At 50.6% G+C, this 24,747-nt stretch overlaps 2 protein-coding genes across 2 annotated transcripts in view; one reads left to right on the forward strand and one right to left on the reverse strand.

Moving 5' to 3' along the window:
- Window positions 1–764: 764 nt before the first annotated feature.
- On the reverse strand, window positions 765–15,562 carry SNAP29 (synaptosome associated protein 29). Its single transcript, XM_010987336.3, has 5 exons — window positions 15,208–15,562; window positions 9,019–9,215; window positions 8,137–8,222; window positions 6,120–6,218; window positions 765–3,833 (listed from the first exon to the last, which is right to left on the reverse strand). The coding sequence occupies exons 1-5, from the start codon at window positions 15,427–15,429 to the stop codon at window positions 3,676–3,678; spliced, it is 762 nt and encodes a 253-aa protein (XP_010985638.3). The 5' UTR covers window positions 15,430–15,562; the 3' UTR covers window positions 765–3,675.
- A 218-nt stretch (window positions 15,563–15,780) lies between these two features.
- The window catches only part of PI4KA (phosphatidylinositol 4-kinase alpha), a 74,832-nt gene continuing 65,865 nt past the window's right edge, over window positions 15,781–24,747 (forward strand). Inside the window, exon 1 of the mRNA XM_031443173.2 lies at window positions 15,781–15,987. Coding sequence (XP_031299033.2) covers window positions 15,817–15,987 — 171 coding nt within the window. The 5' untranslated portion in view covers window positions 15,781–15,816. The remainder of the gene's footprint in view (window positions 15,988–24,747) is intronic.

Raw genomic sequence — 24,747 nt, forward strand, 5'->3', positions numbered from 1 at the left:
TCTTGTCACTTGGGCTGCAAAGCAAATTTCCTTGTTTCCCCTGGATTTCAGAGCATTCTGGAATGCCTTTAGTAAAATTCTGAGTATGATGATCCTTCACTCGGTGGACACTGGTTTCCTCTTACACTTATCTCAGATAAGTCAGTACTATGCAACCCTCTAGACGAGGAGTCACCAAATTTTTCTGTAAAGGTTCAGATAGTAAATATTTTAGGCTTTATAGGACAAGTGAAAAATCAAGAAACATATAAATACTTATCTAACAAGAGAAAATATTTTTTCTGCGTGTTTTTCAAAATAGCGCTGCTGTGAACACTGGGATGCGTGTATCTTTTCAAATTAGAGTTCCTTCCAGATACATGCCCAGGAGTGGGTTTGGTGGGTCATAGGGTAAGTCTATGTTTAGTTTTTTGAGGAATCGCCATACTGTTTTCCATAATGGTGCACCAAACTACAGTCCCACCAACAGAGTAGGAAGGTTCTCTTTCACGAACAAGATTTTAATTTGAGTATACCCATCGTGGGATGGCAGGTAGAATTCTGTTAGATTCTTCTCCTGATGTTTGCCTTTTAGCTGTTGTTACATTGCAGATTCTGTTTTGTTTTGTTTTTGGCAGGGGGAAGGTAATTAGGTTTATTTTTTTTTTAAATGGAGGTTCTGGGATTGAACCCAGGACCTCGACCTCGTATATGCTAGGCATGCCCTCTACCCACTACGCTTTACCCTCCCCCCCCACTCTTAAATGACTACACAAGGGGCAGAGTTTGATTAAAAAACAACTTCACATTTTATTTTATGGAATATGGTCACTTGTGGAGTTGAAGGCGTGAAGTCTAAGAATTGTTCTGACACAGGCTCTGAACAGAAAGCCCTCCTGTGCCCATGTTTAACGTCTAGTTCGTCAGTTTGTACACAAGACATCTTATCCCTCTGAAGATGCTTAATGACATTGGTAACTTGGAAAATTCTGCTGAAAAGCCCTATCTAGACAAAGTATAAGAATTTTACTAAATTGGTGTAGTGTACGCTTAAAAATCACATATTCACAAGAAGAAGTTAGAGAAAGCGAAATTAAAATGCACTTACATACATCTTTTTTGGCCACCTGAGTTCAATTCAGGCGTCCTTTCCCATAGAACGCAGAGAAGACACCCATGAAGCCACCCACTGCTGTTAAACTACTCGATGTCAGAATGTTTCCTCCGAAGGAGAATGCACTTAAGTTAGTAACATGCATAACATGTAAACAACCTTGAGTTAGAAAAGTCACTTTTTGGAAGGCACGGTTTGTCTGCAGCTCGACTGTAGAAATACTGATGTCTTAAGGACCCCACATGGCAAAGCCAAGTTTGTTGGTGTTGTCTTGTCTGGGAGCCCGTCCTATAGCCAAACCCAGCCCCGGCACCTTGGGGTCTCCCCGAGACATGCATCTGGAGGGCAGAGTGTTTTCTCTGACCACGATCATCACAGGCAGATTCTGGAGGGCCCTCAGGTGTTCCTTTGTTCTCTGAGGATGCGAGCAACTTCTGCATGAAGCAGCATCTGTAAGGGGCCCTCCCTGGGAGTGGGAGCAGGGCGAGGACCCAGCGCAAGGTTAGCACAGGCCCCCTGCCCAGGCCTTAGGATAAGGGACATGAGCAGGAACAGAACAAAGCATATGGGGCCCTGTCACAGGCCCGAGATGTGTCTAGAAAAGTGAGGGTCGCGTGGGGAAAAAAAGAGCAGTGACTGGCTCCATCAATCCAACAAAGGACGGGCAGGTACAGAAAATACAGTGCTACTTTGCTTGAAGTCAGTTAAATCACCGATCCCATCTCCCATCATGCGAGAGGAAGGGGACTTTGTGTATTTACCTGAGAATAAACTCAGGTCTGAGGTCTATGGACTAATCTCCACGCCTGCTGATGCTGGAGGGAGGTCAGACAGAACTCAGGCTGCATGGCCTCACCCTTCTGAGCAGCCTTTCTGCTGAAAGCCCCGTGGACTCTAGTGTGGGCTGGGCGTGTGTCTGGAAGTTTTCCTTCTTCTAGTTACTAAGGGAATCATCAGGACGAGGTCATGATTAGCGGATGTGGGCTCCAGTGACCTTCCATCGTGTCTCAGGGATGTGGCTCAGACCCCGAAGCGGCCAGAACTTGACAGAGCTGTGTCTGCCTGGGGAGGCCGTCAGTGTTTACAGGAAGGCCATTCATGCACTGTGGGATGGAACTTTATACCTGAGCTGCTACATACACACTGATGCATTCCTGCAGCCCTTTCAAGGCTTTGCTTCACTGTTAAGGGACTTTGTTTATATGCTACTGAACCAGAGCAGTAAGGCCACGGTGCCAGTGCCAGGTTTCAAGGTGAAAGGCATCGTGACTTCAGTTTCTGACCTAACCTGTCTTATTAAAATCAGTCTTGCTTTCACCATCTGCAAAATATATTAATTTGCTTTTAAAAAAGACTAGGGCCTTGTGGCTTCAACTACACAGTTGGTGGTACCAACACAAAGAAATTCATTTAAGTACAGAAATCAATTTTAATTAGTGCTTTTAAATGATTCTCTTTTTGTAAATTGGGAGGAAAGAACAAGCTGGGCCAGTGGAAATGATAAGGTCTGGGCTTTTTAAAAAAAAAAAAAAGCCAAATCCTCCTACGCAGTCAGCATCTTTTGTGGAGTCCCAGCCCTAGAACTGGGTACCAGAGAACCGAGTGGGGAGTCAAAGCTTGTTGCTAGAAGTGCGAGAGAGAGTGGGTGGGAGTCCGGGACGGGGCCGACCCCAGGCGCTGAATAAACGCTGCCAGACCAGGGGGCCTGGTCACGGTGACCTGAGAGTGGAGAGCTTGGTGGACCATGTCCATGTGATGCTCCAGCCCCACGCACTGCAGGCCCTGGTCCTCAGTCCCCAGTCCTTGGTCTCTGGTCGGCAGCCAGGCAGCCTCAGGCCAGGGGAAAGCCCGTTCCGGACCGTGGACCGAGTCCTGGGTGAGAGTGCAGGGGCCACAGAGCATACCCAGCTCCCTCCACCTTTCCAGGCATCACAGTGACCAGTGCGGGTCTGCACCCCTCCTGCTAAAATAAAGCACGTGCCAAGGACAGAGGCCGGGCACAGAAGAGGTGACCTCTGTCCATGAAATAGCCAAGAATGCCAGCACACTCCATCCTGAACCTAACGCTGTCCTTTCCCAAGGGCTTAGAGAATCACAATGTGCTCAGGGGTAGGGGGGCGGTGGGGAGGAAGGACCTCCACAAACAATCGGTCACATGGCCCTTAGTGCTCTGACCCTGGAAGGCCTGGGGACCAGAAGTAGGGCCGACAGGGAAACGGGCTGGTGGTTCCTGACAACTTCCACCCCTATCCTTCTATCTGCTCCCTCTCCCTCTCCAAGTGAGAAATGCAGGTCCTCTCTCCCACTCCAGCAGGCCATCAGACGCCGGGGCAGGCACATGGGCCAGGCCGCTGGGCTCAGGCTGAAACTCCATGCACTCAGCTCAGAGGACTGAGAAACTGTCGGCCCTGAGAAAAGTGGGACGCGCGTCCTCTCACAACAAAAGCTCTCGAGACCCACTCCACGGTACTGTTTGCAAACACGTGTTAAATCACATACTAAAGTAAGAAACGAAATTCCTCGTGAATCTGGAAGATCTTCCGCATCTTTTCATCACAATGGAGTGGAATCCTCCTCTGTCTTCAAAGCTGCCGAACTTTTTTCTCTGTGCTTTTTATGTTGACATCTAGCTTGTCCACTTTGGTGGTGAGGCGGTCGAGAATGTCGTCCTGCTCCTCGATTTCCGTCTGCATTCCCAGGGCTATGTCCTTCAGCCGGCCCAGGCCCACGGACAGCTCATCTGCAGGAGAGGGGCGCACACATGGGCTGAGCGCTCAGTCACAGCAATGGGACCCGCACCCTCCCCCCCGACAAGGGGCTCCCCAGCACGAGGCTCCTGACTCCTCTTTCTCATATGACAAGCCAGACCCCAGGGCTTTGGTGACTTGTCCCAAAATATGTGCAAATGAAAAGAAAGTAGTAAGGGCTTCATGTGTGAGCCGCTCCTCCTGTTGCCCCCCAACAGTAACCACTTATGGTGGTTTGTCCTTCCAGTATTTTTAAAAATTCAGAAGTCTATATCATTTTCAGTTGCCTTTGAACCTTCAAGTAAGCTCCTGCACACTGCAAAGGCAGGTGGTACCCAGGAAAACAGTACAAAGGGGCCTGGAACACATGTTCTCTTCCTAGACTCCACAGTAAACTCTGGTCATGAACAGCCAGACTGCTGGCCTGTGCTTCCAGAGGGAAAGCCCCGCCAGTGGGCAGAACTCAGCAATGCCTGCTCTCCAGCCTCCCGGCTCCAGCTTCCCTAAGGCTGGATGAATCCCAGGTCCACAGTGGTGAGGATCCCCATCTGGAAACACCTGAGACAGACCTGGAAGCTCTGTCTAACAGGAGCCCCCAGAACAGGCTGCCACCCACCCACCTCTACTCTGCAAGCAGCATGAGAAATGGGGGCTCCGTCCCTGTCTTGTCACCGGGGGTGCCCTCCCAGAAAACACAAGAACTACAGATGCTACCACTGAACCCAGAAGCCATGAAGTCCCCCAGCCTCTGTTATGAAAATTCACACTTTCCCACACTCGTGCATGCCTGGCTACCACTCCCTAGGTGTGCAGACGCATAGATGCTGTGGGTGTTATAGGGGATGATAGACAGCCCCGACCGCCCAAACCAGGCTGGACCATTTCCTTGGTTTACTTTGTGGTTGGGAAGATGGTGGCCTCTGTGCAAGCCGGGGGCACTGGCCCAGCAGCCCAGAGTCACGTCAGGAGAAATAAAGGACAGAAGGTGCTGCCGCCTCGGCTGAGTCCCAGGTAACTGAGTATGCTACTGCGGCAAAGGTCATGTGACTGTCACTGAACTTCAAGTCCAAACGTGAGGAGTGAGAGCCCTCCCTGCACCCAGGGGAGGCGGGAGGGGCAGGCGGGTATACATTTTGACCCCACTCTCAGGTGTGCTCTGCCCGCCCAGGATGGGACCACGGCCACGCTGCGTTCTGCCCATACCACTCAGACCACCTGGGCTGTGGGTCTCAGCCCCACCGAACACCCTCAGCCCTGGGTCAGCAGGACGCATTCTTCTTCCCGCCTCCCGCAAATCCTGGCCCCTCCCCCAGCAGCATGGGGACAGCCTTTCTCTGTGGTGGGGAAACCTCTGGTGGGGATGGATGGCTCCGTAAGCCTGTTTCTCTGTGGTGGTCAGATCCGGCAGTCGCACCTCTGCCTGAGGTCTTTGGCTCCAGAGTCCAGAGGACAGAAGTGAGAGGTGGCCTTTGGGGTTTCCCTGGGCTCTGAGGGCAAAGGCCTGTCAAGTGTGGGGAGGGCTGGGGTGGCCCCCTCCCCGGGGGCTGGGGGCCCTGGCCACACAGGTCTTGTGCTAATGTTTGCCCCAAGGGCGGTGACGGTCACTGTGGGTGGCGGAATACCAATACTATATACATGGTCTTGTTTGTGCCTACTCTCCAAAACCAATGTCTTATTTCTGTGAAGATTTCTTCCAGGGCTCAAAAGGAGACTCTTTTTCCTGACCTTATAATTCCACTTCTAGCAACCTATCCACAAAACATGGCCAGAGGCTTCCTTGCGGGAAACCACCTGAGTGTCTAACAGCAGGGCGTGGAGTTGCAAAGTGGGCTTTTCAGATACATTTTAGGAAAAAAGATTTAGGAAAAGTGGTATAAGTGAAGATACAACAAAAGTGAAAATATAGAAGTGATATACAGTGAAATGATAAAAGATGTAAGTGAAAAAGCAGAATCCAGAAAACTTGACGTCCTGCACACACATCCACGAGACACGGAAGGAGTGACACCAAATCAGTGGTTGCTGTTGGGCAGCAGGATTTTGGTGTCTGTTTCAGAGGCAGGTTCTGTCCCTGTGCCCAGCTCCCAGAGGGGAAGTGGGGGCTCTGTGAGGCCAGGCTGCAGTGTGTGGCTCCCTAGCGATCCCTGTCACCACCCAGATGAGAGGTGAGGGTGGAGACAAGGGGACAGACTCCGGAGAGTGTTGGGGGTGGCGGGGGGGAGCAGGCAGACACTGGGTTTCGTAGTGGCTGGGCTGGGGCGGGGCCTCCCCAGGCTTACCGAGGTTGCTGTCGATCTTCTGGTGGTAGGCCCGAAGGTGCGGGTTCTTTGGGTAAGCCTCGGTACTCATGGCAGAACCAGCCCCACCGGGGACAGAGTCTGCGTTACAAAGAAACACCAGGAGACATGTTCACTGACATCCCTTGAAATGCTGCTTCACAAAATTAACCTTATTCTGATATGAGAGATCCAAATTCTAATTGTACTCCTTTGGTACATTGGCTTTGTAACGGATTGAAGAAAAGGATCTATTGATATTCCTTTATTTGGGTTTATTTAGGCAAATGTAGATATGTGAACACAAAATAGTTAACAAAGCTTTTACCTATAGCTTTAAAATGAAATTAACTTCTCAATATTTTAAATAAAACAACATGTATCCTATCAAATTTATCATTTGAATAAGCTGTAATCATGTTTCTAAATAAATAATCACCTCCTAAAAAAGCCAAACCAACAGAAACCCTTAATCTGGAAAACGGGTGGAAGAGATAAAGCGGTACATCTGAAGCTACCCTGAGAGATGGGTGTGGGAGTGAGGAGCTCCGGGCAGGCTGGTGGGAGAGGGAGGGGCAGCCCCTCGGAGATCAAAGCCCCCCAGTCTGCAGGTCATCTGGGCATACCTGGGCACACAAGCTGGGTTAAGAGACACACGCACCCCTGTACTGGTACTGGTATGGAAGTGGAGCTGCAGCCACGCAGAGCTACACAGGCTCAGGGAAAAGAAATGTTAAATAAGGCGCATTTGCCCCAAGAAACCTTCCTGGAACTTCGGTTTCGAAATGCACACAGAGAAGCCGTGTCGTCCAGCTCACGTCTTCTGGGGAGCATCTCTTTTTCAACCTGGTGTGTTTCCTCCAGCATGACTTACACAAGCCCATACGGTGTCTCGTTTTGTTTTTGTATTTTTCTGAGTTTCTTAAGCTAATACAAGTTAAAACTCCCGTAGTTCCTAAAACTGCCCTTCAGGTGCAGGGCTCCTGCCCCACTTCCTCAGGGGAAGATAAGCTGGGCTGTCTGGCAGGCCTTGTACACTTTAGTTCTCACTTCCCTGGAGGCTTTCGCCTTTGCAGACTGAACTCTGTCCCTCTCTGGTTCCCCGTCCATCAGGCTGGCCCCCCTTGGCCGTGCCAACCAGCAGCAGTGGGCTCCGTGCTCCCCCAGGGCGGCACGATAACCACCTGGTTACTTCTGACATGCCTGGCCTTCTAGGGGGTCTGTCTATATGAGCCCAAGGAGGCCTCAGTTTCTTCCCAGATACAGGATGCGTCTGGGCCTGTCATGTGACAGGAATGGGGTGATGTGACACAAAACACAGTCTGTCCCACCCTCCTGGCCCACGGCCTGTCCGCCCACTTGGGCTCAGCCTGCATCAGCTGCCCCTGTAGCTGGAACAAACTACCACAGATCACCCTTCAGTTCTGCAGGCCAGAAGTCCAACCCGGCCTCCCTGGGCTTTGACCCGGGTGTCTTCCTCCCGGAGGCTCTTAGGGAGAATCCGATTCCCACCTCTCCTGACTCCTGGAGGTCCAGCCTCCGTAGGTGGTCCTCCTCTGTCTCAGGGCGCGCAGGGCAGCACCTTCAGGTCTCTCACTCGGACACTCTCTCCTCTGCCCCCTTTCCACTCACAGTGACTTCACTGGGTCCATGTGCAGGCCCGGGATAATCTCCCCGTCCCAGGTCAGCTGGTCGCCAACTGTAATTCCCTATGACCACGGTTCCCCCGTGCCACATAACCTGATGTATTTCTGGGGTCTGGGATTGGGATGGGGACGTCTCTGGGGGTCATCACCCTACTTATCATAGGTGCTTCCCTGCAAGTGGCTTCTCTCGGCTGGAAGAGCTCAGAGCTGCATGAAGCAGGCTCCCACCCCCTTATCCCTTTCTCCTCGGGGGAAGGAGGGCTGACACCACCATAAAGCATAGCTCTGGCTCCCTGAGAGGTGCTGCGCACCACTCCCGTGGCCAAGTGTCCCCACAGAGCCCCAGTGTGGGCAGGAGCCAGGTCCCCACCGACCTGAGTCGTGCAGCCTCCTGAGGTTTGGGTGGTTGGCCTGGTACTGTGCCTCCTGGTCTTTACTCGAACTTATGGCTTCTTTCAATCTTTGGATAAAAGGCAAGGGAAAAAGAAAACTTTTAGACAGGAGGAACCCTTGCGATGGTGCAGTCAGCCTTCTCCAGCGGTGCCCATGTGAGAAAGTCAAAGGCCTCCTGACCACATGGGGGTCTCACCAGTGCCTCCCAGGAGTCCTGTGGGCCCCCATGAGCTTCTGGGTTAAATAAAAGAAGCAGGCTACAAAGCCAAATGAATACTCGGATTGCAATTATGAAAACACTGAATAAGAGGAACAACCAGAATTTTAAGTTTTCCTGGTACGGCAGGTAAGGTGTGGATTTTCTATAATACGGCTACATTGTTTTTACAGTAAAAACCAGACACTCTGATCTGAGATGAACAGCAGTCATCCATTTCAGCAGAAACTCAATTCTTATCTTTGAACACATAACACCCAAATACCCACAAAATTGCACGTGTGATTTTGTTACTTCTCTAGCCATAACTTGAGGAAAATAATCTCTACCTTTAAAATGATGATCAATGGCTAAACTGGATTAGATATGGAAAAGTTGGACACAGACTTTAAGGCAAAAAGTCTGTGAGGTGAGTTACACCTGTACTGATTTTCAGATCAGCAGAACGTGGAGACTGGAAAGCGACCACACCAACACAACCCAGAGCAGCGGAGAACATTTCTTGTTTCAAATGTTTAAAGACAAACCCCCCCCAGTGAGTAACTTTCAGGGTCCCTGGGTCCCTTCAAGGCCTGAGAGTCTGAGTCACTTGCCCCCAGCCCCACTTTCTGCTCTTCCACATCCGGACGGCTGGGGGCCCGCTCACCTGCTGTTGGGCTGGGGAGCGAGGGTGCCGTTCTGTTGGGGCGGGGTCTCTGCAGGCTTGGCTCTGAAGTAATTGACGAGCCCCCCGAACACGCTCTTGATGCTGCTGATGTGCTTCTGGCTGGCCTTCAGGTCCTGTTCCATCTTGTCCACCATCTTCTCCGTGCGCTCCAGGGCTCCTCGCTGCCGGATGAGCTCCTGGGGAGGAGAGGACGGCATGACTCTTCCGTAATTCCCCACCCAACTGAGGACACCGGCAGGCTCCTGTGAGCCTTCAGCTGGCACACATGCGGACGACGCTGTCACCGGTGAACACGCATCCCTCTGTCTCTCCCTCTCTGCACTACCTGCCTGCTTTCTTTCCTATTTATTCTGGAGTCCCTCTCCCTCTGGCCCATAGAGGCTGGCTCTCCGGACCACGCTAAGATGGATGGGGTCAGAGTGCAGGCCTGGACTGGTGGCAGACTCCCTCCAGCTCCACCCCCCCCTTGTCTCCCCAGCACTGGTGACCCTCCAGTGCTCTGACTTGGGCTGTGGTTCTTGGACTCTCTCTTTCAGATACGAGACTACCACTGGGCCACCTGAGTCACTGGCCCTGGTCAGGTCTTCAAACTCAGAGACTACATTCTGGTGTCCTTTCTGGGCCCTGTTAGTGTGTGATTCCGGCCAATCCACAGTTTCAGCTTTAAAACTGGTCACAAGGGCGACTCTGGCACAGGGCCTTTGCACATCCTACTTGCTCTGCCTGTAAAGCTCCTCACAGTTCTGCTCCTCCCTCATTTGATCTGGGTTTCTGTTCAGAGGTCACTTCCTCAGAGAAGCCTTCCCTGAGCACCTGTCCCAACGGAGAACTCCTCCCTCCCCCTTGCCTGCAGCACATGCTCCCTCAGGCAGGGAAGGACCGGCTCAGCTGGCTAGGCTACCTCCTCCAGTGTCCCCAGGGCGGCCTGGACCTGACTCTTCAAGAGCTGAGGCTTCTGGGTGTGGATGTGAACCCCCCACTACGGCAGTGCGAACGCCTTACTTTATTTGGGCCAAACCTGGTCCAATCCCAATTTCATGCCATTCCAGCCATGTCCCCTCCCTGTGACCCCCCTATTCAGCCACGAGACCCCCAAGCTTCTCTTCTTCTACTCCAAGAGGCTGCTTTCTTTGCATCTCCGAAACCTGAATCTCCCTATGGCTCATCATTACACTAACGATGCAGACAGTCATTAGAGACGCTCAACAAAGTCACAAACAATCTTGAACCAACAGCCTGGATGGAGATTTGAGGATAAACGAATCTACACATAGTGGGTTTGCTGGAGCCCATTTTAGATATAAATGTGTTAACAGAAGGCTTTTAGGGCACTTAGGAACTCAATATATAACTTTAATTCTGAATGTTTAGTGAGTGAAGTTTAAAAATATAACATACAGACACATAGCTACAACGTTGGCTGCACTCTGGTTGGACATACACTTAGGACTGCCAAGCTTTACAGCTTTGGATGTTTAAATGTTTTTCACCAGCTCATGACACAGGTCTGAAGAAACCATCAGGCTTTTCTGAGCAAAAAAGAAAAAAAATTGTCCTTCAATATGTCAAGCAAATCTTGCAAGGGCTAATTTTGAGGAGGGGGAGTAAGAGTTGCTAATTGATCAGAGTTCCAGGTACACGGGTCAACCCCAAGTCTCCGCCCTGAGGGCGTCGCCAGCCTGGCAGGGCAGACGAGGGTGAGAGGACAGGAGATGGCTGAGGCCGGTCTGATTTCTCCCGTGCTGACACCTGGCGGCACTGGGAACCCAGGGGAGGCAGAGGGCCCTTGTGGCACTGAGCCCACGGCCCTGTGGGGAGACAAACACAAGCATCTCACACACACACACACACACACACACACACACAGGCCACACCCCCTGCCAAAGCCAGCCCCCCAGGGATTTCATGTCTGCCTGGGGCAGGGGTCGGGGACTCCCCGATGGGGTGAGAAACTGAAAGTGGAACAGTCAGGAGTCACAGGCCAGGTGGGGCCAGAGCATCCAGGCAGACGGAGCAGCGGGCCAGGGGCAGTGGGTGAGAGGAACTGCGTGGAGAGCAGGATGGGGAGTGGGTGAGGATGCCAGGCGGCAGGGCCACCGGCCCCAACCCACTGCAGAGCCTGGTGTCTCCCAGGGCGTGTGCAGGCTGACCGGCACGGCTGACTCAGCAGGCCTGGGCTGCCCATACCCCGTGTTCCCAGGAAAGGCCTTGTCCAGCTCCTTGCCCTTGGATTATCCTGATAAGAGTGACTTTGCTTCTCTGAATCCTGAGGCCAGCCTGACAGTCTACGTCAGCCATGTGACTTATGATGGGGCCTTGGGCCACATGGCATGACCTCTGCAGGGGCTGGAGAGGACTCGGGTCAGCTGGGCGGGTAGCTGTGCCTCGTGGCTGACCCCCTACTTGGGCGAGCTTCTCTGGTGGACAAGTCCCTGTGTGCTGTCACACATCACCACTGGGAGAAGTATGCATGGCCCACACAACTCCCCGGGAGAGGACGATGGGAGGTCTGTGCTGCTCCCCTGTGCCCTGCCCACCATCCCTGCACCTCGGATGACAAAAATCTGTATCCTTTCACTGTAACAAACCATAACCATGAGTGTAACAGCCCTATCCGGTTCTATAACTCCTTCTAGAATCATTAAACCTGAGGGTGGTCTTGGGGACTCCCGAACATGACCTTTAAACAGCACTCTCACTCTCAGAACCACCGCCTGGAGGCAGATGCTGGAGAACAGACAGCCCCTTGGCCTCCCCAGCACATCATCTGGTCAGGAGAGCATGGTCCCCCTGGACACCATGGTAGCCACGGGTGGACATTTCAGGAAGGAGCAGCAGACGTGGCCAGATGCCACAGGGCCAGGGTGGGATGTCTGACCTGCCTGGACAGTAACAACCCAACCTTGAAAGGCGCCTTGTTACAGCTACAGGGCCAGCAAATGTGATCCCGGAACTTCTCAATAGTTGAATTCAATCACTGATGGTTTACAAAAAACCAAAAAGAATAAATCCAGAGTAGACCTATATCATCCAGAGCCACAAAGCTTGATTCCTTCTCCCACCACATCCCCTGTCCATTTCCAATCAATCCTCTCCTCAACCCCTTCCCTTCCCATGCTGGGTCACTCAGTCACTTGACTCTCCCCATCCCTTCCCTTCCCATCCCAGGTCAGTCAGTCACTTGCCAGCCACTAGAGGAGCACTGTGCTGAGAAGCGCCAGGGCAGAAGGCTGAGCAGGAGACGGCTCCTCCTGCAAAGCTGACTTTTAGAAATCCACCGGGAGTTACTTTATCAAGCAGAGGTCTGCCCACTTCCATCAGCCTTTGCTTCAGGAGAGGTGTGTGCTGAGAACTCTGGCTGCAGCAAACCCAGTGGGCTGCCTTGGAGGGGAGGCTCTGGTCAGTACAGCTGCCACTGGAAAGGGGAAGGCTCTGCCCCAAGACCAGCTGCGCAGAGGACGTCCTCACTGCCCTAACCATGGGGACACCCTACAAAGACGGCTGTGATGGCCTTTGTTCCTGGGTTGGAAAAGGCTCCTCTGAACTGAATGCCCAGAAAGGCTTCAGTGACTGCTGAGTGCTGGAAAGACACCAACGAGGTGAGAGGCCCTGCACGAGGCCACGTGCACGCAAGGCCGAGTCCCTGAGATTCTTTCTGGAGGTGCTGCCGCGCCGGCCGTGCAGGGGCCGGGGCCTGACATTTATTGTCAGCCTCCCTGAACTGAGATCCCAGGCCTCCCAAGACATCCCTGGTGCATGCTCAGCGGCCAGAGGGGATGAGGGGTGCCCTGGGCAGGCAGTCTCTCTGGTTAAGGCAGTGAACGGGGGGCACAAAGACCACATCCTAGTGGGGCACAAACAGGCTCGCCCAGTACATGGGGCCTGGCTGCAGAAATGGAAGCCATCCACTCAGGGAAATGAGATGCAACCATAGAAAAAGAAACAGCGGCACCCTTGCCCCCCCACCCATGTGTTGCTGTGGGATGCTCTCCAATCCCAGCAAGCAACGTGTGTCTGGGAGGTACAGGATGCTTTTGCTTAAGTTAAAGTTAAAAAAGAAAGACTGTCAGTATGTCTTTACACACAGCGGATCTCCACGATGACACTGAAGGAAGGGACGCAGCAGGCTGCAGGGGGTGGGTGGAAGGCCCAAAAAGCCCATGGGGTGGGGGGAGCCTGTACAGCCTGGGGGCGGGGCTGGGGGAGCCTGCACAGCCTTCTGATGTTCTGAATTTTCAACCCTGTGACTGGAGTATCGCTTCACAAAAACTAAACTTTGTGAAAAAGAAGTAACAAGTCACCTGGGAAACAGAAACGGCCAGGCGTGACCTGCTCTGCCCTGACCACCTCTCCTCTGGGCTCTGGGGACAGGACTTGAGGCGAGAGCCTTCCTGAGATGTGAACCTTGCAAGTTTCACTGGAGAAGGGCAGCTCTCGAGTGCTAGAGATGAGGAGACTAAGTAAGACTGCTGCCAAGCTGGGATTTATGGTGACCTTTACGACCTAGTGTTACCTGGGAAGTCCTAATCCTCTATAAAAGCAGGTCCTGTTTTGACACATCTCAGCGCTGGGTATCTGGCGGGCACCTGTCTAGGTTGGGAGGTTAGTTTAGTGGGCGACTTGGGCCTGTCAGGTCCGAACTCACCTGCCCCCACCCCCCAACTCTGAGGGGTGGAGCCAGATGGGTGGGTGTGATGAGATGGATTCAGACAATTTGGAGAGCACAGGGTGGGGTGAGTTGCTGACCATTCCTGCCTTCCCAGGGCCATGGATAATTGAGAAGTGATTCAACCCTGGAAAAATCCAGTGCGTAATTGTGCTGATGACAGTCTGTCACCTGCTCAGCCATAATCATCCCGCACCTTTTAGAGCAACACCTGGCACAGCCATGTCAAGCCTCACGGCCTGAGGTGTCCCTCTGTCTCTGCTCTCCCAGTCCCCACTGCATAGAAGAAGGACTTTTGGGGGCAGCGTGGGGCTTTCACCACAATTTGTATGAAACAATTCCATCTGCCGTGTCTCTGGTGCTCCTGACCATGCTGCGTCCTCCTTCAGGCCCTTTCTGGGAAGGCTTCCTGGGCATCACTTCCTGCTCAGAAGTCTAGGAGCTGTGGCGCTGGGCCAGTGCCTCTGTGTGCCTCCTTTCTTGCCTAGGAACATACCTCCTCCTCCTCTTCCTCACACTTATCTACACCTTAGCCTTAAAAGCCAGATCCCAGTTTCTCCTCTGCCATGATATCCTACTCTATCATTCTCATTTCCTTCTTCGTTTGTTCTGTTTCCAAAGATGTCTTTTCGAAACATTTTTAGTGGGCTTCCTTGGGCCTAGGACCCTTAGCCAAATGAACCCTCCACCTTGGCCCTAAGACCACAGGCAATCCTCCCAAATCTAAGTCAACACCTTCCACTGGGACTCGTAGGAATCTGACAGACACAAGCTAAACTTCCTCAATGAGGCTAAAGACAGAAGATGGGCCAATGATGGATGTTGTAACAGGGAGAGGTGGGGAGGGGGGACAACCCAAGAAAGTGGCAACGGGCAGTACTGAGATCGTCTAAGGATGAAAAGAAGACTAGACAAAGGTGAGCCGGAAAAACAGACTGTCACAGACCGCAGACTTTCTGTCTTGGACATTTTCGTTTGGATTTGGGAAGGAAAGGGAAGGCCCTGGGCCCGACCAGACTCCAGCTCTGGCTCACTCAGCAGCCCTTCAGGCAGACAAGACTTCAACACCCCTTCTGCCGAGGGGGAGAAGCGGTCAATGCCGGGGAAGAACTCAGGGCCCACTTACTTGGAGGCACGCAGTCCCCGCTGGGTCACTCCAGGTGGAGCGGCTGAAGCCCTGGGGCCAGGCTTCCGGCCACTTGATCGTGTAAAATAAACTGACTCTCCACTTCCCAAGTCCGGGTTCTGCTGTCCACAATCTTCACTTACCTGGATAGCACACGGCGTGGGGATGACCTCTGAACCAGGAGTATAAGAAACAACCAGGCAAAGGGACTAACGGCTCGGAGACGGCCGGGGGCAGACGGCCTGTTTCGAGTACTGAAGACCACACTTCTACGTAGCTGACAAAGTATTACAAGCCTTGAAGTCATTAAAGCAAGAGACCCCATCCCGGATTACCGGACGACCCCCCAGGAACCTCGGGGGACGGGCGCGCTCACCTCGGAAGAGGCGACCCCGATCCTCTCGGACTCGTACATGAGGGACAGGGACCTGTCGGTGCTGGAGGCCGTGGCCTCGGCGCGGCGCAGCACCTCCTGCCGCAGGGCCTGCTGCCGGTCGGCGGGCGCGCAGTCGCGGGCGTCAGTCCACGGCGCCGGCCCGGTACCCTCGTCCTCCGCGTCATCGTCGAACGGGTTGAAGCTCCTGGGGTAGGCCGACATGGCGCCGGCGTTCGCCGCGCGCGGGCAGGAGCGTCAGGGGCGCTCTCGGGGCCGCAGGGGAGCCACAGCCGCCGCGCCGAGGCCCTGAGGAAGCGCCCTTCCACCTCTTTCAGTGCCTCGCCGCGCGAGCTCCTTCCGCCCGACGCGCGCCGCGGCCCCGCCCCCGGACCCGACCATCGTGCCCTGCGGCGGGGGGACGCCGGCCCGGGCGCGACCACGGCCGGCCGCACGCCTCCCGGGCCCCCTCCTGCTGTGGAGCCGCCCGCGGCCACGCCCCGTAGCGGAGCGGTCACGTGGCGCGAAGGCTGGCCGCAGCCGCGCCTGCGCCGTGGGCTCCAGCGCCCGCGGGCCGGTTCGGGAAGCCGGCGGGCGGCGCCGCGGCGCGCGATGATGGCGGCGGCGGCGGCCCGGGGAGGAGGAGGAGGAGGCGGCGGCGGCGGCGGCGGCGGCGGCTCTGGCTCGGGCTCCGGCGCCGGCGTCTCGCGCGGCTTCTATTTCAACACGGTCCTGTCGCTGGCCCGCTCGCTGGCCGTACAGAGACCGGCATCCTTGGAGAAGGTAGCTCGGCGGCCAGGCGCGGGCTTACAGGAGGAGGGGCCCGGGGCGCGGCGGCTCGGGAGGGAGGGAGCGGAGCGGCGGGGTCGGGGGCCGGGGTCGGGGCTGAGGGCGGACGTGTGGCGGGAGAGCGCCGGCGGGCGCCTCCCAGCCGCGGGGCCGCCCTGTGACACCGCCCGGTGGGGGCGGCAGCTCGGGGCGTGGGAAGGGCCGGGCAGCGGCGTCGAACCTGCAGTCGGTGCCCCGCGTGCCCTGCCTTTTATTCCGTGACCTTGCAGCGGTGCCTTGCTCGGGAAAGGGGCGCGTTTACGTGCTTTGCTCTTCGAGGTGAAGGCCCGAGGGAGTAGTGTGGAAGCGCTTCTGAAACGCAGATGTGCTGCGCAGCATTTTCTCGAGAGACTCGAGGGGGCGGTAGGCCGCGTAGAGGCAGACGTTTGAAGAAAGTGAGGTGGGCAGGGAATTGACCTCTGGGTCTTCGGAGGAGAAAGGAGAACTCAACGCCGAAGGATTCCTTATCTCGGGCGAAAGGCGAAAGGTAGCTCCATGGCTCTCCGGGGCGGACGGTGGAGACAACAAGGCTTTTAAAGTCAGAGCTATGCTTGGTCTCTGCACTGCCAGTGTGTGTCGTCTTGGACAGGATCCTTCAACCGTCAGAGCCTCTGTTTCCTTAGCTGTGAAATGAAGTGGGTCTTGAGTATTAAATGAGTTGGAGCATAAAGCTCTTGACTCAGAGTTAGGCACAGAGCAGGTGAACAGTAGAGGCCAGCTTGCTTCCCCCGCCAGTGTGCGGGGAGACTGGTTGCAGTGTTAGCCCTGAAGAGTTAGGATTATTTAGGACTATTCTTCTCCACAGCTGGTGGGTGGAAAGAGAACGTGGTCTGATAGGAGCAGAGCAGTTGGAAGTGATTTTGTGGCTCTGGTGAGGGGTGAAGCCAACAGGCTGTGTCACTTTGGCAGAGTGACCTAGGCCTTCTGTGGCTTCATAGGTTCTCAAACTTGCAGGGTGAGTAGGCCCTGGAGACTTCTAATCAAAGGAGTACAATCATCTGGAAAGAATACGGGTTGTAGAGATAGGAACACCTGAATTTAAATCCTGTGTCACTCGCTTATTAGTGTAATTCTTGGCAGATCAGTTCCCCAATCTCCTCCTCTACCTTCTCCTGCAGAATTCAAGGACAGTACTTGATAAGAGTATGTTGACAGATAGAATGACAGGAATAAAAGCAGTCACGTGGGTGCCTAATGAACGATCACGGTTATTACTGGATGAGCCTGATAATGGACCACAGCGCCGGTTTATGAAATCAAATCCACGCCCACTAGTCAGCACATTCCCTTCCTTATAGGAGAACTGAAAAGCCTAGCGGAAGTTTACTTGTTGGACTTGGAGAAGAGGGAGGAGAGTGTAGGGAATTGGATGATCTTTTAGAAGAGGGTCCCAGGCTCTGGCCGTAGTGGGGCCCTTTCCCTCTCAGTAACTGAAAAATGCACCTTAAGCTCAACTTGCTTTCTTTGGCCTGCTTCTCTAATCACAGGACCACTCTTAACTGCAACGTTGTTAGCTTTGCATTTTGTGGTAACTGCTTTGTTGGGGAGGTTACAATATGTTTCACAGTTAACTAATGCGGCTCCCTAACAACATCTTTCACTTTTCTACTTCAGTCCCACTGACCTCACTTACAGAGCACTTCAGGAAAGAGTTAATTGAGCAAGCCTGAGGCTGCTGTCTGCAGAAGGGCTTGCCTGCAAGGTTGGCCCTGCACTTGTGTCAGGAACTTCGTGCTTGAACTGTTCCCTCCATTCCCTGACTGATTGGGGGGGGGGGTCCACTATGTCTAGCCTCTTTGTGCAAACAAGATGGTTTTGTGTTGAACACCTGCTTTCCTTCTGGGAATCAGAGATTTTGATGGTTGCTAGGCAGACAATGCCTGAGTGACCAGCTCTGGGTAAAAGCCGTGGGTGCCGTGTCTCTGATGGACTTCCTGAGGCACAAACATCATTCTCTGTGTTCCTGCTTGTTTGCTGCTGTAAAGAGGAGCGCACACCCTCCCAGGAGGGGCAGATGAGAGGAAGCCCGTGCGTGGATTTCTCTGGATCCCCCCTGTCTTTCTCCCTTGCTCACACCCTTCATTGTCATATCAGTCAGCCGAGGACGACTGTGTCTGTGTGTGTGGTCTTGGGGACCCTGAAACTTTCTCAGAGGAGGCTTCTGTAGGTGGCTGATTCCATCCAACGTATGTAAATTTGTCCTGTCTTCATCTGTGATCTTGAGACGTGATTAGACCAGGGATCGTTGTTACCATTTAATCTGTAATACTGTCTGCTTTCTACATGCCCCTATTTTAAAACAATTGTTGAGAAGCTCTTAGCATTCCTAAGGAAAAGATTTTTGAGATTGTTAAGAGTAAAGGAATTTCTGGGGACCCACCTGAGATAAGAGGTGTGGAGACTTAATCTGGAGAGATGCATGTTGAGCCCCTCCCACCTGCCGCCATTTCTTTGTTTTCGTTTTTTTCTCTTTCCTTTTTTCCAGAGAGAAGGCAGAGGCCGAGTGGGGCCTGGTGCAGATGAGGCTGGCCTGAGGAAGGCTGTTTCTGAACTAGACCTGACACCTTGGCTCCGACACTGGAAGCTCGGGCAGCCTGCCATGCCTCAGTGGCTCGTGGGCATGTTAATGACCTCGCTTTCTCTAGCCGGGCCCTCTGCCACCACAGCTGGGTTGACTTACTCCATGCACCCACTCTGACCCCAGGCTGTGAGGCCAAGTCTGTCACTACTCAGGGCATTTCACTTGTTCTTTAATTCCCTCTTTCATTCAGAAACGTGTATGGAACACCGACCATTAAGTGGCACATGCTAGGTCAGGTGAATAAGAAACAGTCCTGATCTGGTTGCTCAGGTGACTAGTAGTCACATCTGCTGCAGGTCCCCCGTTTACTCTGTTATCCCGCGTCTGGTGGCCAGAGTCCTGCTGTGTTCAGACAGCCATACTCAGAACCCCTGGGCGTCTGTTCTCAGATCCATGTCTGAGCTCTGAACTTTTTCTGCTAGGCTACCCCTAAGACTGGCATCCCAGCCCTGAGGCCCAACCCTGGGATTGCAGCCCACCTCTGAGGACGCCCTCTGGAAGGCCCACTCAGCCCTCAGCCCTCCTCCTGTGGGAGAAAGATGAGAGGAGACAAACTGAGAAGAAAGAGAGCCCTGTCTACCCCGGAATCTCTGCAAATGGTCTGCTCCAGACTGCCTCTCCCTGGTTTCCCTCTGCCCGCCCACCTCTCCCTGTGCTTTTCTGGCTCTTCATGGTCTTCAGAATGTGGCTGAGCTGTCCTTGCTGGGCCTCCTCCTGACTCTGCCTGAGCACCCTCCTCTGTACCCAGGAAATCCGGGGATGGCCCCTGCCTCCTTGGGAGGCTTTGATCAGAGTCCTTTCCCACGTACTTACAACCCTCTTTTCTTCATTTCAAATAGCAGAACCTCCAGGTGTCTTAGCTAGCTGTTGATCCCTTGTTTAAGCAGTGCTGTGGCATTTGGGCTGGCTGGACCCTCCCTGGTAGATGTGCTCTGGAAGAGGAGCTGGGGAACTCTTACCTGTAATCCAGAGGGTGTGTGGCCAGATGCTGGGCAGTGGGCTTTCTGGAGTTCGTGGTGATCCAGCCTGTGCTTCAGAGTGGAAACCATGATACTGGCATTTTTTTCAGCATCAGAAAACTGAAAATTTCCTATCCTGCTCCCATTCTTTTGTGAGGCCATGTGAAAAAAGAAAAAAAAAAAAAACAGAGTGGGAGGAGAGAGAATGAGCTTTGGCATAGGGTAGTCATGTTGCTAGAACCAGTGTTGTTAAATCAAGGCTAAAATATTTCAGGAAGAAACCGGAGAAAGAAAAAAATCTTTACATGTAATCACGCCACATTAACTGAGTTGGTCTGCTAGGGCTGTCATAACAGTGCCAGAGGGCTTTAAATGACAGAAACGTATTTTCTCACAATTTCTCACCAAGAGAACGGTGTCTGCAGGGTTGGTTTCTCTCGAAGCCTCTCTTTGGCTTGTAGATGGTGGTCTTCTCCCTCCTTGTGTCTTCAGTTAGCCTTCCCTCTGTGTCTGTGTCTTAATCACTTCTTCTTAGAAGAACACCAGTCAGTGTAATCCTCTGATTTTAACTTGGTTACCTCTTTAAGGACCCTCTGTCCAAATACAGTCACATTCTGAGGTACCTGGGCGTTAGGACTTCAATAATGAATTTGGGAGGGAGGGACATAATTCAGCCCAGAACATTAACCCGTCAGCACTTTCATTTCTTAGAGCTTCTTTGTAGTTTGTAACCATATATAGCTTATTCACTTGATTGCTTTTTGCAAAAGTAGCCCCTATTTTTACTGTCTGCATGTCATTTTTTTGCATTGACAGACCTTACTGAAGCACTTCTGTTTCCACTTTCTAGTTTTTTCCTTATAAAACGGCATGTTTGTACATCTAGCAATTTGTCTTCTGAATTACATCCTTGTGTTACATTGTCGATGGGTCTTGGTGTTTACTGCCCACCTGTTTCTAAAAGACTACTTAGTCGTGGTCGTCTCAGCAAGTGCCTCGTGCGCATTTATAGCTTCACCACTGTTGGGTTTTGTTTTTTTCTTGCCAACTCAGTAGGCATAAAAGGGTACCTTATTCTTTTGAGCCGAAGATAATATTTGACCATGGTTGGCTGTGTTATATTGTGAGTTAAGGAAATGGCCCACAAAGCAGAAGTGCCAGGATCGTGCGATATTGCCATGTTCTTGTTTTCTGTTATATGGAAACTTCAGTTCGGGGTTCTCATCAAATTTGCAGTCCTGTTGCTTGAGTACTGACTCCTAGCTGTGCCACTCTGAGTAGCTTATTTCGACAGCTGGTTGTACTAGGTGTGCACAGTCCTGACCCCCCGCTAACTCACAAATCAGTAGCTGCAGTAACAGGTGAAGGACTGGCCGGTGTCTGTCCAGAAGGGAGCCGGTCCTGAACTATGTGGCTTTTCAGTAAAACTCCCAGGAAGATATTTAGCTGTTTTGTGCTTTACTGGGGTAGGGGTGGGAAGTGCAGATAATTTTTACTTTGGACCCCAAAGCTGTTCTCGGTGGCTCCTGATAGGTTTGTGGGAAATGTAGTGGAAGGGAAAAAAGTGAAATATGCTGTAAGAAAGTGAAAGTGTCATGGGCACTTGCCGGGAGGTTCTTTTCAGTGGAGATCTTAAATCAGGCCTGCTTGGAAGTAATACAAAGGGTGTTTGCAAGGACTGAGCGTTGGCGATGGGCAAGGGAACAGAGTGGAGCACAGAGGAGAGGCAGTCTGGCGGAAACATAATCTATTTAAAGGCAAGAGTGGCAGTGAGACTGGAGCAGATAGCAAGGGCCCCCTGTGTGGTCGGAGCCTCGGGTCTGGGTTTTATCCGCAAGACCAGGAAGAGCCCTGGAGTGTTCGCGGCCTGGGAGTGATGTACGTAGGGAGGTTACTCGGCTGCAGTGTTTGTATCGCCGCCCAGGGAGTCTCAGTGGACATGTCACTCACTGTTTGCTCCCCAGAGGGCAGAAATGTTCTTTTTCTGGCTCCTTCCTGCAGTCCTCTCTCCTGCTGTCAGTGTTGCCGCTTGCCTCCGTCCCTCCCCAGCAGCTCTTCACTTGCTGCGGTGCTTCCACGTGCTGCACTTTCCCGGTTACTTATCTATATGCTCATTTTTATGTTTGCTTCTCTCATTGGCATTTTGGAAAAAAGCTTGGCCTTTTGTGAACATTGCCAAGCCAGCCAGAACCCTACCTTCACAGGCTTGAGGCAGAACCCCTCAGGTCTCACTTGCATTTATTTGTTGAATCTCGGAGGCTCTATCTCTGCTGCGAAAGCTTCTGTGTGGAGCGTGTCTGGAAGCCTGGATTCGGGACAGCCAAGGGTGTATATACCGTCCTGAGAGCAAGTGGTGGTGACATCCATCCATCCATCCATTCTGTGCTAAACCTTTGAATACCTGCTGTGTGCCAGGCCCTGCAGTGCCCCTTAGGGGGTGAATAAAGAGACATGGCCTTGTTGTCATGGAGTTTACCCTGGAGAGAGACAGACAAGTGTTACACAGAAAACAAGCAAATATGATTTAGAATGGTAACAAGTGCCATGAAGTAAAAGTAAATGGTGTTGGTGAATTTTTATTTCAATTAAAAAAACAGGAGGGGAAACTAAATTCAATACCTTGTAATAGTATGTAGTGAAAAAGAATAGGAAAAAATATGTATACACACATACATGTGTATATATAACTGAATCACTATGCTGTGCACCAAAAATTAACCAATTTAGCATTGTAAATCAACTGTACTTCCAATTTTAAAAAAGGTTAATGAACTTAAATAAATAAATAAATAAAGGTAAGTGAGGAGGAGGGTATAGCCAGTGGTAGAGCACGTGCTTAGCGTGCATGGAGTCCTGTGTTTAATCCCTAGTACCTCCATTAAAAATAATAAATAAATAAACCTATCCCCACAATAAAATTTTTTTTTAAGTTTTGCTTTGAAACATCAATATGAAAAAAAGACTTTAAGAACACATATTAAATCTTTGGTTTGTTATATTTAGTTTGTTGATCTGTTACACTCTGGAGGTGAATTGCAATTTCATATATATGTTTGAAATAAATTTGAGTAGCATCTACTTTAAAAACAAAAAGGTAAAGGGGGAGGGTATAGTTCAAGTGGCAGAGTGCATGCCTAGCATACACGAGATCCTGGGTTCAATCCCCAGTACCTCCTCTAAAAATAAATAAATAAATAAATAAACCTAATTACCTACCCCCTCAAAAAAAATTTTTTTAAAAGGTAAATGATACGAGAAGAGATTAAAAATAGAGTCTCCAGTTACATGGGATCCTCATTCATGCAGGGATCAGGAAAAACCTTAAAACAGCTAAAGGAGGTAGCCAATGATGTATGTACAAAAGAATACTCCTAACAGGGGGTACAGCTTGTGCAAAGGCCTAGAGGTAGGAAAATTGTTGACTCATTTGATGACGTTATAAAGAAGGCTATAGTGGTTACAGCTTAGGGAGATGGGAGGGCACAAAATAGGGTGGGGAGGTGGGCGGGGCATGATCACCCATGACAGGTCATCCAAATGATTGTCAACTTTGTCTTAAGAGCAGTTTAGCAGTTTAATAGCCTTTAGGGGATTGGTGAAGAATTTAAAATATAAATAATAAGTAAAATAAAATACCATTTATGATTAGCATATAAAAGGGGATATTTAAGACCAGTTTAAATAGATTTGTGAAAATTCCATTTAGTATAAATATTAAGTGTTGGTTTTCTAGATGTCTCTTACAAACTAGGAAAATAGTGTGTTAAATCTTTTGGGGGATCTTATTATTACTATAATTGTAATAATATAAGTATAGGATTGTAAGATTTTGACCTTTCTTTTCTAACATAAGCATTTAAAGATATGAATTTCTCTGTAAGTGCTGCTTTAACAGCATTACACAAATTTTATTATGTTGTGTTTTCCTTCATTATGTTCAAAATATTTTATAATTTCCTTATGATTTCTTCTTTGACTCAGAGGTACTTAGAAGCATGTTGTTTAATTTCCAAAAAATTGAGGAATTTTATAATTTTTTTCTGATACTGATTTCTAATTTAGTTCTGTTGCAGTAAGGAAACATACTTTGTTGGATTTCAGTTAAGTGTACTGATCTGTTTAAAGACCCAGTATATGTGAGATGTGTCTTGATGAACTTCCCAGGTGTACAAGAAAAAAATTCTGCTTTTGTTGAGTGGTGTCTCCTATAAATATCTGTAAGGTCAAATACGTTTTTTAGCTCTCCAGTATCTTCACTTATTTCCTATTTGTTCTGTCAGTTCCTGAGAGAGGAATGTTGAGGTCCCCAACCATAATTGTGAATCTGTTGATTTCTCCTTTGAGTTCTGTTGGTTAGTTTTTTTTTTTTTTTTAACATTTTTTGATTGAGTTATAGTCATTTTACAATGTTGTGTCAAATTCCAGTGTAGAGTACAATTTTTCAGTTATACATGAACATATATATATTCATTGTCACATTTTTTTTCGCTGTGAGCTACCACAAGATCTTGTATATATTTCCCTGTGCTATACAGTATAATCTTTTAATCTATTCTACATTTTGAAATACCAGTCTGTCCCTTCCCACCCCCTGCCCCCGAGTTCTCTTAGTTTTTGCTTCATGTATTTTGAAACTTGATTCTGGGGATCATAGGTATTTATATTTATGATAGTTATGTCTTCATCATCAATTGACTGACCTCTTTTTCATCATGAATAGTAATATTCCTTGTTCTGAAATCCACTTTGATATTAACATAGCCACTCCAGCTTTCTTGCTAATGGTGTTTGCATAATATGTATTTTTGCATCCTTTTATTTTTAACCTACGTCTTTACATTTAAAGTGATTTTCTGGTAGATGGCATGTAGCATGCTCTTTTATAATCTGAAAATCTCTGTCTTGTAGTTGGAGTTTTTAGACCATTTACATTTAATGTAATTATTAATATGGTTGGATTTAAATCTACCATCTTGATACTTGTTTATTTGTTCCATTTGGTTTTTGTTCTTTTTTTCTTTTCTTGCCTTCCTTTGGATTAATTCATCATTTCTTAATATTCCATTTTATCTCCACTACTGGCTTATCAGTTATAGTGCTCTCTCTCTTTTTAAGTGGCTGTTCTAGGATTGAAATATGCCTCTCTTTAATGTATCATAGTCTACCTTCAAGTAA

Source organism: Camelus dromedarius, chromosome 31, assembly GCF_036321535.1.
Source record: "Camelus dromedarius isolate mCamDro1 chromosome 31, mCamDro1.pat, whole genome shotgun sequence".
In the NCBI taxonomy this organism is placed as follows: Eukaryota; Metazoa; Chordata; class Mammalia; order Artiodactyla; family Camelidae; genus Camelus; species Camelus dromedarius.